Source organism: Loa loa (assembly GCF_000183805.2).
Source record: "Loa loa unplaced genomic scaffold supercont3.41, whole genome shotgun sequence".
In the NCBI taxonomy this organism is placed as follows: domain Eukaryota; kingdom Metazoa; phylum Nematoda; class Chromadorea; order Rhabditida; family Onchocercidae; genus Loa; species Loa loa.
Window position 1 is genome coordinate 110013 of NW_018108221.1, and position 17403 is coordinate 127415.

Consider the following 17403-nt stretch of genomic DNA (forward strand, 5'->3'; position numbering starts at 1 on the left):
AAAAAAAAAAATCAGAGTAACTGTACAAACTGACCTACCAATACACCCAGATACTTTTCAGAGAGAAGCTAAAAGCATAGCATTTTACAAACCACAAGGGTTTTACTGGTATTTAAATATATAATCCACCAACTCAATAACTACAAGAAGTAGTAAATACAGAACAAACTAAATTAGTAGTAATACTTTTGGAAACGATCCACTGAAGTATGCCCACATTCAACAGTTCACTCTGCAATGACTGTTCACGATGTTTACGTGCACATATGTAAACAAGTGATTCCAAAATAAGAAACGAAGGCTGAAATAATATTATAATGTGTTACACATGAAAAGCTTTCATAGTTACACAGAGCAAGAAATTAATAACTAAATAATCTTACTGAAAGAGTTTTTTCCGTAATATCAAATTGAACTTTCTTTGATTCTGTATTTGCAAACGATTTTTCCAACCATTCTTTTAATACATCCATCACCTGGAACACTCATCTGTACGTCAAAACATGTAAACATCGCAGCGCGCATCAAAAAAGCAAGTAGGTTTCAAACACTCAGACTAGGAAGAAAGTCAGATCATTTAAAAACAACACTAATCGATAACATAAAAGGTTCATAAAACCTATAACCTCACATCTGTCTAATGCAGTAATCAGTTAAGTTCTGAACCATTTTCGAATATCTACCATTTTCGAATATCTCACGCAATCTTCATTCGGATTAGGATGTTCCAATTTTAACAGTTGACTGAACAAACGGAGCGCAGCGCCATCAACGAATACAGAAGTGGTATCGCGAGACAACAAATAAACAACTACTGAGATGCAAAGTGCCAAACTCTGAAATGTGATAAGAGTTCGGCCGAACAATAACATCTACATGTAGCTTCATATATGCATTATATGTTCCACTAAAACAACTTCCTTCTTCATCTTTATGTGCAAAATAAAAAAGTTGTCAAGAATATAAAACTGGATGGCTAAATTACTGGTGACTTTGGCGAGTCCGGAATTGCTTTCAGTGTCCGACTGATCAAATTGTTAGATCGGAAAAACCGTCGAAATTCGCTCGAAACACACTTCTTTGCCAGTGACATGACGCTAAATTATGAAAAAAAGAACACAAATGACTAATTGAAGATAATGAACTATTTTAGACTGTTTATGATGCAAAATTTCTCCATACATTAATCAATCTGGAAATAAGACATTAACCTTATAGGATGCAGAAAAACATGCCGAATTTTACTACCTTAAACATTTCAGATTGTTCGATGATGAAGGATCCAGAAGAGTACTTAAAATATATTTCACATCGTCACTGAAATCATCCTGTTCACCCGACTTTAAGCATTCATGCGCCTCCTTAACATCACGAATCCAAACATGTGCTCGATCGCCTTTTCTATTACGATCCACTGTATCTGATAGACCAACGGTGTTTAAATTTGCTGGAGTACCCATACCACAGCCCTGATAATTCAATAATTTAAGTATTAAAGATTAAGAAACAAAAAGTAATTTGTTTACAAAAGTTTGTTCTTGTCAATAAGAACTTCTAAAACGGAGTCCAAATACCAATAGCTTCATAACTTATGAAGCATCACAACCAAACTACGAAAACGATATAATACCTCCGCTTTAGAAGTTATTAAACCCGCATCAGAATGTTTCGGACGCAACTCAATATCCTCATTATCGTCATCGTCATCCAACATCCACCTGTGTTTGTATGTAGCTTTAATTCCCAGAGGATATCCTTTTCCTGAACTTCCTACTCTTTCTGAAATAAGGAGATATTTTTTCTACAACACACTGGTTTACACATTCAAAAAGTTTTAACATATAAAAAAAATTCAACACCACATGTCATTCCGCTAATCATTATGACTGGGTCCAACCCACTAAGGTTGCAAAATAAGCTCTCCACGAACTTTACTTTCCCCTGAAAATTCATGTATTAATGCAACATGAACTACTTCAGTTATGAAAATTCCGAACTTATCCATAAAATAACGTTTCATTTCACCTTGGGAATTGGTACGTTCTTCTTCCGATCTTGCGCGCTTTGCTTGGGGGGCTATCTCATTACTATCTTCGTTGTCTTCATCTTCCTCGTCCTCTATTTCGAAGCAAAAAATATCACTGCGTTGCGGATTAGATTCAGTGAAGTGTTTGGGAATTCCAGTTTTTTGTCGATCTGCATCTGAATCAGAAGATTGCTTGACAGGTGATGAACTGGAGGATTTACCATCAGAAATTGTCGCATGCGTCATGGAAATATTTAGCGTACATGTAGATGAATGACTACTTCCAAATTTATTGTTACTGCCCTCTTCTTCGCCGCTTTCATCAGACTGAAAAAGTAAACATATTTAGTCTACTATTAAGGTAAACAGAATAACAAAGTGATAAGTAGATCTAGAAATTTTTGCTAAATTCTTTCAATGAATGAATGCATCTATTCTAAACATCCAAGTCATTGATCACACATGACTGTGGCGGTATATAAAAGTCTTCCCCCACTGCATACCTGAACCTAACAATAAATTTTCCTTTTCAACGTGAAGATAGTATTGCAAGCTTTTCCACTGAAAAATTTCATTCGCCATTTGTAATGTTTGTGTTTCTGTGAAAAAAAAGTAGTAGCAACTGCGATATTATAAATGAGACATTTCGAAAATTAAAGCGAATAAAAATGCTGGAACAAACCTTTTCGAAGTCTGGAATGCTGACTGTTGGAGAAAGGAACGAGCTTGATGGACTTGGTGTACTCACCTCAGTATGAGCTTGATCCCGTTTTGGAGATGGAGGTTTCGAAGAACTAAACAGGAAAAAGAGCTTGGAAATCTTGTGTGTACTTTGTTTACGTCAAAAACGTCTCGTAAATTGAATTAAGGATGCTTTCTTTATTATGGTCTGAAACCCCAAGGACCGAACCCACCAAATTTGAAAATTCCATTTTTATCTGATGCAATAAATGCAAATGACCCTGGGTAAAATTAACGAATACACAAAAATTTACGGATTCAAATCTAGGGGTCTTGCCAAAGAAGTGGATGCTTTCGGTTGATTGGCAAATACAGAATCGAAAAGTGCAGCTGCTTTATCTTTTTTTGATGGTTCGCCGTAGCGGCGTGTGGTTTTCCAGTTTGAAAAATTCGACATCCTAAGTAGACCAACCTAGAAAAAAAACGAAAGACTTGTCCAACGAAGCACACGAATAGACCAAATCACATTAAAAAAATAAAAGCAATAGATAACCAGAACAATAAGGGCTTCCTTTCGATGTTCATACAGAACTCCCTAGCTACCGATGATTCAGGTACGTCACTGTGTTTTGACTAAGTCAGTCTTCATTGCAACAATAGCAACCATATTGCTTATCCTAAAATCCAACAAAATCTCACACCACATGAAGACCGACGACAAGGTTATTGCTCTGGATATCTCGTGTTGCTTGCACCTTTACAAATCAACAATTAAATATTGAAATGAAAAGTACTTCTTTGCAAAGAAGCATAACTTTTGATCACAACTAAAAGAAAATGAATCAAACATTAGAGCTTTATTCAGACGTGACAAATTAACAACGTATTTATGTAACAACCGTTGAGCAGAACATTTGTACGAAACAAAATGAACAAAGGCACTACAAAAGTTTACCAAGAAATGAATGTCAATAAACAAGTAACTGCTCACCGGATAACAGACAAACAATTATTGTAAATATGGGCGGATATATAATATGACGGTTCGTTGCACAATGTTTTCATCTTAAAACATTTCTTATATTTGTGAACCCCTCTTTACTATTTCCGACTACTATTCCAATTATATTTTTCCTTTACAAAAAGAGGGTAAATTTCGAATCGATCATGCATTATTACAGACCTAAGGAGGCATCCGCAAGCCACCGTCAAGACGTATCACTTCGCCATTTAAGTACCGATTTTCAATGATATGACGTACCAAGGCGCCAAATTCTTCTGGACTACCCAACCTATTCGGGAGTGGAATCATGTCGGCTAGAAAAGTTCGTACCTGGAACGTTATGATCAATAATGTTTATAAAACAACAAAGACAAATTCCATCAATTATTCAGTGGAAAGTAACAATGTATATTGGACTGTTACCTTTTCAGGAAGTCCACTCATCAGTGGAGTGTCAAAAAGTCCCGGTGCAATTGTCATAAATCGTATTCCATCTTCGGCATAGTCACGAGCAAACGCAAGCGTTGCACTTACAATGGCGCCTTTGGAAGCAGCGTAAGCACTCTACAATGAGAAACATAATTCCTGACATTAAATGTTTTCAAACTAAAGAAATTACTAAATATTGCATTACCTATCTGTTTTAGCCATCCGTAACTCATTTGCCACATCACTCCTTTAAATTCCAATAAAAGCTTAAAAAATTATGTACCTGTCCTACTTGCCCATCGTAAGCTGCTATAGATGCTGTATTGATGATAACCCCACGAAAACCCAAGCTGTCTTTGCTCTTAAGCGCAAATGTTTCAAGAGCATGCTGTATAACGTTGAAAGTACCGAAAACGTTAACCTAAAATTAAACAAATCGGAATAATGTAGCAGAGAAAAGATTTTACTCACTGTAATCTTACATCCATTAGTCTCTCCCGCATGATACCTGAATTTCGGTACAAATTCGATCTGAAAAGCACAAGATTTGGAAAATATTTCGTACTGATGAACGATTAAAGTACAAAATGAAGTTATTACATCAAATGTTTTGCGGATAAGTTCTGCATCACAAGCTTTTTTCTTCTGCAAATTGTACAGCTTGAATGGATATGATACACCAGCACAATTCACAACAGCATCCAACTGTCCAAATTTATTGATCAGAGTGTGGAATGCACTTGATACTTCAGTTGAAGACCGCACCTGAAAATCGAACGTCTAACATCATTTCAAATATTAGGTAGAAACAAATGCTTATTTTATCTTTATTATGCTTGAACTCTACATACTTAATTTCAGCACAAATTTCATCTCCCCTTCACTTTTGTCACTTTTAAATTATCAAGCAGCTGAATGATGCATGGACGCTTAGTTCATTGGATAAAAAATACCTTTCAAATTTCGTTTAACCTACAAATCATCACTGCTTTCGTATTTCAACAACTTCACCACAAAAAAAAATAAAGATTGAAAATCGAAATTTTCACATCAGCCGCAGTAAACAAGCAATTTTGCCCCATTTCCTTCGCCAGTATCTCACCCTTCGATTGTGGCAAATCCATAATGACCACTTTGGCTCCATGTTCGAGAAGATACCGCGCTGTACCAGCTCCAAGGCCCGACGCAGCACCGGTAATTAATGCCACAATGCCCTGAAAAACGTCAACGAATCCTATGCTAACTTAATAAATCAAAGTATTTGGAGAAATGACGCATATAAAACTTCTCAAAGCCATACCTTCACAGAAGCCAAATATGTAGCCATAATTTACACCACACCTGCAACAAAACTTATCTTTCTAATGAAGAATCACGACAGCAACTAATAAGTCATGCATCTTTCATAACACGTTATCCATTTCGAGGATTTTAATTACATAACTATCCATTGAGAACAAGATTTATTTCATAGGAAGGGCAACGAAAAAATTTCTACCAACCCCTGAGACGAGTGAAATCTAAACCACTCCGAAATATATCAAAATTGAAACTACGATTCAATCGAATTTGAAAGAGAGCTCCAAGTACTATTTAAAAGTTAAGCATCATGACATGGTGAACAAACAGTACTCCACTGCTTAATCTTCCAGGATACTATAAAAACACAGACTCATAACTAGTCAAGAGATGAAATTTTTCTAAGCATAAAAAATTCCTCTAACCACTGAAGTTTCTATCCAGGTATACACCAGTATTTTAACTCTACTACTGCACCCTATTCACGTGGCTTAACTAGTAATTCGAAAACCAAAAATTGTGGAACTATCCTCCACAAGCAGTACACATAATCGCAGAAATTATTCTGCAGTACTTTTCACTTCATGACTACAACATACAAGTCATAAACATTATGAACTTACCATGAAACCAAACACTACTACAGAAAAAAGAAAACCATGTAGAGCAACTTACTGGAGTCACTGATCTGACTTACTTGCACTCAAAGGACTACCAACTTCTGCTAAATAACCTGCGCAGGAAATGATATACGATTCTATACCTGTTCCTGCCGATTTCCAAAGCAGATTAAGCCCAACCGTACAACAAACCGGAATGATAAAAGCTTATGAATTTTCAACTGAAACGGACAAAACTCCACACAAACTCTGTGTAACCTACAGCCCAACAAAATTTTACGATAAAACATGCGGTCCGTCAACATCCCAGCCCCGTTACTATAAGTTAACGGACAACCTCGCTTAACCGAGGAGTGAATAGAATTAGCAACAGAATCAGTAGGATAGAAATTCGATCCCACCACTCAAAACATCGATTGTTCGAGCTAGCTGTAAGTCAGTTATGATGCAGTCCTTGCAAAAACTTCTGGGTTTTTAAATTTGTTGGACAAATTTTTGAAATCATTGCGAAAATCGATAATTCACGTGTTCGTGTTGCACATATGAAATTCTGACCACAAACATTGGATAAATAAATCAGACTGTTGGTTTACCAACTTTATTGATAATAGAAATCAAATGAGAAAGAAAAAATAGCAACAGTTAACATTTACAACAAAACAAAATCAATATACAGACCATGTAAGCAACATTCACACGTTAAAGTCTAAAATGAATAATGACGTATCGATTCATAGATCTATCTAATGAACAACAGTTTACGGTGGCATCCTAAGCGCACCATCTAGACGTATGACCACGCCATTCAAGTAACTATTCTGAATAACATGCAACACGAGAGCAGCAAATTCTTCTGGCATGCCTAATCGCGCAGGAAGTTCCACCATTTTTTCATATGTTTCCACATTCTATAAAATTGATGCTTAATTTTTTGGCATCCCGTTTATTCTATAATACAAAATCAGTTATGAGAATTAGTGAATCAATTACCAATTCATTCATATGGGAAATCACCAAGGGTGTCCGGAAAATGCCCGGAGCAATTGCCACAAATCGAATACCATCCGAAGCATGATCTCTTGACAACGCTAGTGTAGCACTATTCAGAGCTCCAGAAGACATTGCATCAAACCCCTAAATTGTTGCTACAATAAGGTTATTACTTCGAAGATATGACGATTTGCAAAGTAACAAGGAATACAAGACGACACTACATTGAACTTGATTCAATAAAATTAATTTTAATCAGGAATGATTCGAAAAATGAAATCTAGTTGCCGTCTCACAAATTTAAGAACTTGCTTGACCAAACTGTGGTTCAAACGATGAGAACGATGACGTGTTGACGACAATGCCTCGACATCCCGATTCATCTTTCTCATTTTGCGCCATTAAATCAAGTGCATGTCGAATAACATTGAGTGTCCCGACAACGTTCACCTTAATAGAAAATGCAACATAATAAACATTTACGAATGTTGCAACACGAATAAGAATTAGTGAATCAATCATGTAGAATATTTTTATACTAACCAAAGAACTTACAGTTGATGTGTAACAGTAAATAAACCACAGCAAAAGTTAAATTCGCGACTAGGATTTAAGATTCAATAATACGAAAAAATCTCACTGCCAACACTTTATTCAAATCCGACTTTGCTGTTGATTTCTGATTCATATTTTCTTTATTGAAACTGAATGTTTTGAAATTGAAGGAGATTCCGGCACAGTTGATTAGAGCGTTCAAATGCCCAAATTTATCCCTTACTTTCAACATACCATTCTTTACTTCCTTATCAATTGCTATCTAAATGTGCGATAATTACAACTGGAAAACCAGCTGGGAAATGTCATTTTTACGGAAAAACGGAACAAAAATTTGTCCATCTGAAGTATATCTGAAATTTGAAAACCTAGAGATTTCCGGTTAAAACTGAATATTACATTAGCTGGTACGTATAAACAATCCCGATTTATCAATTTCGACAGGAAAGAACCATTTGAAGATGGAAGATCTAACATAGCCACTTTGAAACCATGCTTCAGTAAATGCTGGACCGTCGCTTTACCAAGACCTGACGCTCCACCGGTTACTAGAGCTACTGTTTCCTGTGAAATGAGCTCAAAATTACCATGAAGTTTTAAAATTCCATCGGAAAGCTTAGTAAGTGTAGTGCCTCAGGAATTTCTTGTATTCCGGAATTACATCCTATATCAAATATCATACATTTCAATTTCTTATAATCCAACATAAATTAGGAGAAAAAGAATAGTTTGCAAGCATTACAGGAAGTAATAAAAAACAAAGAACACTATTTAGCAGCAAAGTTATAAATTTCGAAAAGCACCCAATTTCTGAAGTTTCAAGGGACTGATTAATCAGATGACAATTTATTAGATGACAACTTTTAGACGACAACTCTCCCTAACTAATCTTATTAAATTCATCAATTTGAACCTGAATGCTTCAACATTAATTACCCACGAGTGGTAAAATTCAACCAACTGACGATGGTAATTAATGTCAAAACTTTAATGAAATAAAAGGAATACCTTCATATCAATGCAGTCCTTGCAATGACCAATACAGCCCACCTGCCTTATGTAATAATGATAACATCAATAAATGATGTAGTAAATGTGAATTAAAACTTCCGTTTAATTACTTAAGTCTTTAAATATCCTGCAATAAGTGATGTTATCATTGTCACGATAACCTTCAAAATCGCCTCCTTTCTCACGTAAATCTATGTGACACCACACTTCGTACAACATCTGCCCATAAAGACACCAATTCACCAACGTAATCGCAATTATCCATATTTCGTTTCACGTTTCGTTGCGCACGCTGGAATGCTACAACGTATTCCCACGAAGTCGATGTCGGGGAGTGGAATGCTTACGTGGAATTGGAGACCCACTTTTGAAGTGACTTGAAAATTAAAGGGACGAGAGGCCAATAAGCCGGCAAAATTGAAAAACATAGGACTAACAAAATAACACGTCTGTAGGGATTGGAAATTTCTTGGATAGCCGTTGTGTTGTAAGGATTGTCGTGATGGAAAACGGGTTGAAGAAAAGAAATGAACTGAGGGAATGGTTAGATAGCCATAAGAGTGACTGAGAGTAACTCAGAGTTAGAGAAATATGCGCAGTAACTCCTCTACTTAGTAAAGCTTAAAGTTATATGCAAATTTCCCACATAGCTTTTTTACATTTAACTCGTATAATCGACTTGTAATTGAAAAGTGTAATTAAAAGTGGTCGTTTAGTGGCGTCTGGTTCTTTTTGCTTCGCCATTTATCTTCAGCGTTAAGCTTCTGTTTCTTACAGATTCTGGTTTCTACGTGTTAATGAATATATAAGACGGTTACATTTGTTTGCTTTGGATAATTTATAGCTTGAATCGAGAATCAGTCTGTGGTGACACCCGTATTTCGAAATAAGATGTGGTTTTGTGGATGTATAGAATTTCGGTCTTTAAATTAAGAGAGATGGATTTTGATTTCTCGTGATCCATGCGTATTGGGTCATAACGAAACTAATAAAATAAAATATTCTTTAGAGCAATGACAACGCTGTCAACTTGTGCACAGGACGGGAATGGAAGCTTGAATCCGATGTCATTTACGGATCAACATGGGAATGTTATATTGGAACGCTTGCGTTACCAACGTGATACGGGACGTTTTTGTGATGTATACATTGTTGTAAAGGATCGTCATTTTTGTGCACATCGAAATATCCTTGCGGCGTGCAGTCCATATTTTGACTCAATCCTGAGGAATTCGAAAGTTGTAAAAGAACAGGTTAGTATCGACTAGAGCAGTCAACTTTTACCAGACAACATTTTACCATAACTTCTTCATCGGTTTGTATGTGAAGAAAAACTGAAATAATTACTGAGGCGATCAAGCATCATATAAGATATAAAATTATAAGATACTTGTCATTTCCGGATCAACTGGTACTTAATATCAACAGAAAATTGTCGTATTTTGAAATGGATTGCTGCTTCTACTGCAAAAAAAAAAAAAAATGCCCTACAACAAAATTAAGCGAGATTAAAATTAACAGCTTAAAAACAACGTGTAATGGAGGGAGGAAAAGAAAGAAAACTATTACCTCCAGTCTTCAGCTTTATTTCTTGTATTTTTTCTTTTTCGCTTCATATCGTTACTTATCCTGGCTGGTCGTCTTTTTATACTTGCTCGTATCTTTTACTTTACCCCATTCGATATCCTCCGTCTTGCTCATATCACTGATAGACATACAAGGCTTCGCTATACGAGAATGGTTTTCCAACAACCAGAACATGTAATCCGACTTGGCTCGCTTCAGTGCATTTGGATCCTTGACCTTTTTTCTCTTCTTTTGCTTTGATGCTGATACTGCGCTTCTACTGCAATGACATATTATTTTTATAGTTTAATGTTCAGTATGGTTTTTGCTTTATACCTTAAATTCACCACTGTTATCCTTACAAGTTAGTTTTAGGTGACTGTGAACTGTCAGAATCCTGCAGTTTTTGAACTATTGCTCAATTACATGTATAGTGGAAGTGTTGTCATCGATCGTAGTAGTGTAACGGATCTACTGAAGCTCGCCAATAATTTTCTGGTTAATTTGTCTTTTGACTTCAGAAAAAAGTACTATATCTGCTATAGTGCATTATTTTTGCTTATTAGAATACAATATGTTGATGTACTCTCTTGGCTAAACGCACATCCGAACTAACGAATTATAATTGTAAAAAATTCGAACTTGTTATTCTCCTTTTTCATTTCAGATAACACGAGTAAAAAATTATTGCGCGGAGTATTTGGACCGTTACATGGATTCAGCAAATTGTCTATCGGTGAAGGAACTTGCGTTGAAATATAATCTGCCGGCTCTCCTGAAGAGTGCATGCGATTTTTTCGATGTTAACATCAACAGATGCTTGCTGGAAAGCACGGATATCGTCGAGTTCTCGTTAGCTCAGTTGAATGCGTTACTGTCTGAGCCAAAATACGCAAATTCTATATCTCCTGATGTCCATTTGAAGTAAATTATGCTTCGTTTTTAAGAATCGTTAACGAAATTGTGCATTCAGTTTCCTATTGTTGATTTCTTCTGGCAACTTTGTCTCTTTTGGAAAGAAATTTGTTCTTTCTTACCAATTTTTTATGATTTGGTAGGTTTTCATGTATTTTAAATTCAGATTAATAGTTCACTGGATTGGGCATAATCCAACTCAACGTGATTCCCTCTTCAAGGAGATGCTAGCTTCTTGTTCGTTTGCATCGGTACAATCCGCTACTTTGGAATATTTGCTGGACTATTCGTCTTTCCTTATCAATTCCCAAGCAGCACGATATATACTACTGCAAATGATGTATGATTTTAGTTCCATAGTTTTTCATTTTACTCTTGAATTAATTTTGAATAGTTTCAATGAGTTCCTTGTGTCCAGGATACGGAAATACTTCACACAACATACGTTTATAGAAATTTTCCAACACTCCACTGTTGGTTCAAAAAAGACGTATTTCATGATAGCTGCTGCTCGCATTTGTTGTTTTGTGATTATATAGAAATGCTAAAGAACTGGAGCATTTCTTTATGTTTGGTGTGGAGTCGCGTTCTCCACCTATTGCATTCTTTTATAACTAACTGATGGGTCGTTATAATATAGAATCTACTCTAATAATGATTAACAGGGACGCTCTTCTTCCTTATCCTTGACTCCAGCTCTTTTATTTCTCAGATCTTTACCACTTATTTTCAAAGGTGCAAACATTCAATGCCAATGGCAAAATACCAGGCACAATATCGAACTCTTACTGCTCAATTTGGCAATGAAAGAACGGTATTTTATAACGATGCCCACCTGACATATGGAAGCAGTTCACAGCCTCAAACACAATCGCGTAGTATTGCGCAAGGAGAGACTGGCTTCACGATGAAGTATGAATTTATGAAGCTTAAATACATTTCGTTGAGTTTGCATTAAAAATGCAAACTTTTTCTCTTCTGTTTTGCAGAACTTTGTGAGAAATAAATCCGGAATTGAATTGGAATATAAACACAAATTTGTTGGTGATGAGTAACTTTGTTTTGATATCTTTCAGATATTTTAAGAAAGATAATTACAGCGTAAAATCGGAGAGTGGAAGCTCACAGAGTGGAAGAATTGGTGATGAAACTAATGAGACAAGTGCCATCAAAGTGCATACACAATCAAATTATAATGAAGAAACTGGGCAACCTCCTGTCATTGGTGCTTCAACAACTGAGGAAGTGGTGATTGCGTTTTTTTACTCACTTATTTTCATTACGAAACTGTTGAGCATCGCCTTTTTTGAACGTTCTGCTTTCACCAAATTTTATTGGAATTATAGCACAATGAATTTTAGTAGCTTTTACATTAATTTCACTTCTATGACAACAGAATAATTATGTAGACTAAGTTTTAATGGTAAAATGAGTTTCCAGAACTGTTGTATTTGTTACAATCTTTAATGTGCAAGATATATTCTGTATATTAATCCATGAGTTTTGATTTCAGCTAAATCCTATGGAAACAAATGATGGTTCTCGTCCAGCTTTGAAGCTGAAAATTCACTTAAATGCTATGAATATTTTAAATCGGAAAAACCGTCTTTTAGGTTCGTTAATGTTAAAATACAACTTTATTGTTCTTTATTCCGTTTTTGTTATAGCATAATATCATGGCAAAAGAGTGCAGGGAATTGTGTTATGCTTTAGAGAATCATATTTCAGGGAAATTTGATATTTTTTTATCCGAAACTGGCTTTTATCCCTTTTCCTATTCTTTTAACTGCTGGTGCATGTGAATTAGAATCAGAAGCCTACTTTTATTTGCTTTTTTTCCAGCTGCTGCAGGTCGTCACAAATTATATCGAAAATCAATAACTGCAGCAAATCAAGTATTGGCAAAACGGCGAGGTAGACCACCAAAGAATAAAGGTTTTGTCAGGGCTGAAACTCTGAAAGTAGATGAGATACCAGTAAGTGAAGAATTATATCCAGAATGCGGAATTCATCTCAATGAACAGGTAAATTTTCACTCATTAAACTGAAATTCTTGGAGGTGTTTTTTCTACCAAAGAAAATCACGATTTGTGTCTTCATATGGGTTTGTAATAGAATCTGTTAAACTTAAAAGCGTCTTTATAGGTTGTATTTGATGAAGCAGATGAAGTTGATCCTTGCTCACAGCAGGATGAATCCGACAATGAAGTAAATTGCGAAACAAACGGTGCACCTGTTGAGAAACTCTTTAAATGCGACTACTGTGTATACAAAAGTTCAAGTTCGGTTCTCATCAAACATCATATTGTACGAGCACATACTCAGAACATTGCTTATGTTTGTTCTCTTTGCGTTTATGAATGCCGCTGGAATCGTGATTACTATGAACATATGAAAACACATTTCCCGGTATATGCGTTACTTATTTAAGAGTGGTTTTTTTAGAAAGCAAGTTATCTCGTCGATTAGCAGTTTCTTATCAAAGACGAGGGATAATATGCATATATTCGCTATTTATCTTAAATATAATATCTGCAAATTATAGACCTGATGAGTAACGTCAGACACTTAAGCTGTTTTATATACATTATTTAATGCAGAGTTTTATGGTAATTTGAGGGTCCACCCTTCCAATGCGATATATGTCAGTATGGCAATGATTCCATCCAAAATTTACTTTCGCATCGCTTAACACACTGTAAGTTCGTGTGCATTAACCTGTTATTTAGCTGATAATAAATGGTTCTTTCAGTCTTCTCAAAATATTCGTATCTCCATAGGTTAACGTTAGTTTTAAAAAATTTCAATCACTTCTCATAAACGATAAAATTCCGAGCTGTCTACGTCCGTTTTCACGCAAGAATTTTGTTTCAGCTGATGAACGACCATTCAAATGTACATTATGTGAATACAAAAGTCGCTCAAGAAATCATCTTATTGGCCACATTCGCAATCATACCGTTGATAAGCCTTTTCACTGTTCCGAATGTGGTCGTGCATTTGCAATGAAAAGTACTCTGGATCAGCATGTCGCTGCACATTCCGAAAATAGGTGTCGTCGTCTTTAAAACTCAGTGTGCCAAAACTGCTTTTCGATTTTTTTTGCATACAACAGGTTGTAATAAATTTAGTTCCCATTACTTATAGGCCTTATCAATGTCTTCATTGTGATTTCTCGACGAAATATCAAAGCCATCTGATTTCTCATCGGCGTATTCACTCGGGTGATGTTTTTCACTGTCACTATGAAGAATGTACCTATTCGTCACCCAAGAAAAGTCAGCTTGCTGCACATTTAAGGTAAAAATATTTCAAAAAAGTTACCAAAATTTTTTTAGTTTCAAATTCTTTATTGTTTTTACTGATGAGCTTTATGTAACTTTTTTTTTGTATCTGTAAATCATCAGATGCAAAATCCTCATAATACATTACTGACAGAGTGCAGCTTTTTTTTCCCAGTGGGAGGGGAGAGTAAGGAAGTAGTAAATTTCAGAGAAATCATGTGTTGCTTTTCACTAAATGACTTAAGCGAACTAAAAACTAAGGGAATCAAGGTGAAGTACTTACTATATTTCTCGTAAGTGTGCTCGGATGAACGTTTGGTAAAACTTTACAAGCGTAGAGTTCGTTTTAGGGTCAATACCAGCCACAATTCAAAAGCTTGTAGTTAAGATGTTTTAGAAATTTTACTGAAAGACATTTGGAATAACAGAACAAGCCTTCGAAAATATCTTTAATTAAAGGCATTTTATAGCAAATAAATAAATATAGCTTACTCTTAAGGATGGTTAGTACAACATAAAGTATTATTCGATTGTCATTTTTTATCTATAATTTTTGGTTTAGTAAATTTTGTTTCTTCCAGAACTCATTTAGCGGTCAGAGCGCATCACTGCAAGACATGTAATCGTTCGTTTATTGAGAAATCACATTTGGTGCGACACGAAAGGATACATTTGGAAGATAAACCTTTCAAGTAAGTTTAAAACCTTCAAAATTAAGTTCATTCGAAGATAATGAGCTAAATGAAACTACACTGCTTTAACCGATAATTTAGATGCGACAATTGCGATTATTCATCTTCGAGGCGAGATAAGCTGAAAGAGCATATTCAGAAACATCATAGCAATTCGAACAGCGGTAAACAACATAGACGAAGATATCGACGTGCGAAACAGTTAGCGCAACTTGCTGCACAAGCTAAGGTTTGAAGTTATATTCAGCATTTTGTTTTGCAGCTTCAAATCCTCTTAGTCTGTGTTGAAATTCCTTAAATTTGATACATTATTTTGGAAAAGTCAGGACGTTACAAATCAGATTTAGGATGAAAATACAGTTGGTTTTAGGTTAGGCTTCGCTTTCTTTTATTGGATTTTTGAATAAATCTCTTCCGACATTAATACAGCTTTTATCAGCATCATTTGTACACCTGGCAGACTATCTTCTGTTACTGCTGCCTCACAATATCATCTAATTGTGTTAAGATCTTGAAGATCGTGACAGACATGCTTGACATGTAAGCGTTTAAATGCATTTTAGTAACGTTGAAAATATTCCATTGCAAACGTATCTTTGTTCATCATTATTAAGCTGTACACTTCCTTCTTGTTTTCTTCATAAATTTATCGCTGAATTTCATGGATTTATTGATTTAACAGACACAACCAAATATGGAGAACATGTTTCGACCAATCCCTTCCTCAGAACTAGTTGATAATTCACCGAATAGCTTGAGCAGACCTGTTGCCACAAATGTGTTACCTCAGCAAAACATCTCCGAATTTGCACTGTCTGATATATCTCGACCTCAAAACGAGCATCGTCAATCACAACCAGCTGGACATATCGAAGCAACGCAACAGACACATCCACATTCATTAATGGACTTTTCGTCCCTCAGCACCACAAATCCTCTAAATATTGGACGACCATCTTCAGCAACGGTACCTGCAACTACAACGATGTCTGTTTCACCAGCAATGAGCCTCAATTTTCACATAGGTACTTTCATTTTAACTTAATCCTCAGTTAATTCATTTAATATATTCTTAGTTTCTTCTACAACATCGGTTAGTATATGAAATATAAGGGTAAATGAATATACTTCAGGTGCTATAATGGATTCTCCAATTGAATCGTTACGAACACCTGTGCCACGTAGTCCACACAGTGTTAGCATACATTCGGATTTCTTTGATAGTTCTTCACCTGCTGTTGGCCAAGATGCGCAACGCCCCATGAGTTTGCCACCGTACAGTGGTGGGGGAAGTTCAGCAGCTAATAATCAGGTTGGTCCATCCTGGCCCTGGTGATCCTCTGTAATTTCATTATTACAAAATATCGTTCATCATTCAACTTCATGCCACTAACAGGGTCGAAATAGTTAAAGTACTAGAAGTCAAATATACGATCGGAACCAAAAGACCTTGGTAAGTACTTGGCCTAAAGCAAGTGAAATAGTGCCTTCTATTTTCTAATTAATATATGGAAAAGTATCCATTCTTATGATGTTAAAAACATAACTGCCAATTAAGAGAAGCAACAAAGAGATCGGGATTTGATCTCATGATGTATATATCATGCGTAGTCGCAGTGTAATGTTAATATTTGTCACATATTGTGGATACATCGCAAATCCCCCTTTGTTCGGTTATACACCCTTCGAATCACCCATTAAAGCGATTGAAACATTTACACTCTGCTGCGCCCTGAAATTCATCAGGGTTTTACGGCTGTCTTCTTGTACCTAGCAATATTTGTTAATGATTTGCAAATATTTCTTCACACTAATGTGTTTTTTGTAGCGACAGTAACACTGCTAATTTTATTCTTTTTCGAAACAAAATGTCTAGGGGAATTACTCAAAGTAAAATTTTTGGAGAAATATGTTTTCATCGAATACGGGCATTTGCCTTTACATTCTTCATAATTCATCTCAATTACCTTTCCTTGTTCTAGATCTCACATTCCTTTTTTTCATTTGTTTTTCAACATGTTTATTGCTGCATCTATTGGCTTGATGTGCATAAAATACTTAAAGCCGGTTCTCAACTCATTCGGTTGTGCAAAGTCAGCATTTGGGAAGCGCTTTAAGTTGATTAAAATGGGAATTCCTCAGTCAGTCTTACCATTCAGGGAGAGAAAAATCCACCATATAATTAGCAGTCACAACACATAAACCGCTTTGTATATTTACTCCATCCATGAACATCATTCCTTCCCATCAGTGATAACTTTCGGTTAATAAATGGCCAGCAAATTTAGTACGAAATTCGCTACACAGTAAATGTATACGTTGTACCTAACCG

The 17403-nt window shown here is 35.7% G+C and overlaps 4 protein-coding genes across 4 annotated transcripts in view; 1 reads left to right on the forward strand and 3 right to left on the reverse strand.

Annotated features, from left to right (window-relative positions):
- Positions 1-3210, reverse strand: part of LOAG_17116 (hypothetical protein) — a 6302-nt gene extending 3092 nt beyond the window's left edge. The window contains exons 1-9 of the mRNA XM_020449775.1: positions 3022-3210; positions 2709-2820; positions 2026-2353; positions 1631-1779; positions 1249-1469; positions 986-1097; positions 684-836; positions 384-476; positions 187-301 (exon numbers count right to left, since the gene is read on the reverse strand). Of these exons, the coding sequence (XP_020306647.1) occupies positions 187-301; positions 384-476; positions 684-836; positions 986-1097; positions 1249-1469; positions 1631-1779; positions 2026-2353; positions 2709-2820; positions 3022-3164 (1426 nt within the window). The 5' untranslated portion in view covers positions 3165-3210. The remainder of the gene's footprint in view (positions 1-186; positions 302-383; positions 477-683; positions 837-985; positions 1098-1248; positions 1470-1630; positions 1780-2025; positions 2354-2708; positions 2821-3021) is intronic.
- Positions 3211-3561: 351 nt separating this feature from the next.
- LOAG_02590 (3-hydroxyacyl-CoA dehydrogenase type II) lies at positions 3562-5685 on the reverse strand. Its single transcript, XM_003138127.2, has 6 exons — positions 5440-5685; positions 5189-5353; positions 4740-4904; positions 4423-4560; positions 4134-4274; positions 3562-4040 (listed from the first exon to the last, which is right to left on the reverse strand). The coding sequence occupies exons 1-6, from the start codon at positions 5464-5466 to the stop codon at positions 3891-3893; spliced, it is 786 nt and encodes a 261-aa protein (XP_003138175.1). The 5' UTR covers positions 5467-5685; the 3' UTR covers positions 3562-3890.
- Positions 5686-6642: 957 nt separating this feature from the next.
- On the reverse strand, positions 6643-8747 carry LOAG_02591 (oxidoreductase). The gene is made up of 6 exons (XM_020446057.1): positions 8612-8747; positions 8003-8167; positions 7689-7865; positions 7361-7498; positions 7049-7192; positions 6643-6966 (listed from the first exon to the last, which is right to left on the reverse strand). Exons 1-6 carry the CDS (start codon positions 8615-8617, stop codon positions 6817-6819), a joined length of 780 nt encoding a protein of 259 aa, XP_020303552.1. The 5' UTR covers positions 8618-8747; the 3' UTR covers positions 6643-6816.
- An 871-nt stretch (positions 8748-9618) lies between these two features.
- LOAG_02592 (hypothetical protein) lies at positions 9619-16465 on the forward strand. Its single transcript, XM_003138129.2, has 16 exons — positions 9619-9867; positions 10556-10678; positions 10848-11104; positions 11262-11435; positions 11831-12007; positions 12196-12343; positions 12609-12708; positions 12938-13119; positions 13241-13504; positions 13715-13793; positions 13970-14147; positions 14243-14395; positions 14961-15071; positions 15153-15300; positions 15754-16096; positions 16205-16465. Exons 1-16 carry the CDS (start codon positions 9628-9630, stop codon positions 16405-16407), a joined length of 2880 nt encoding a protein of 959 aa, XP_003138177.1. The 5' UTR covers positions 9619-9627; the 3' UTR covers positions 16408-16465.
- Positions 16466-17403: the final 938 nt, after the last annotated feature.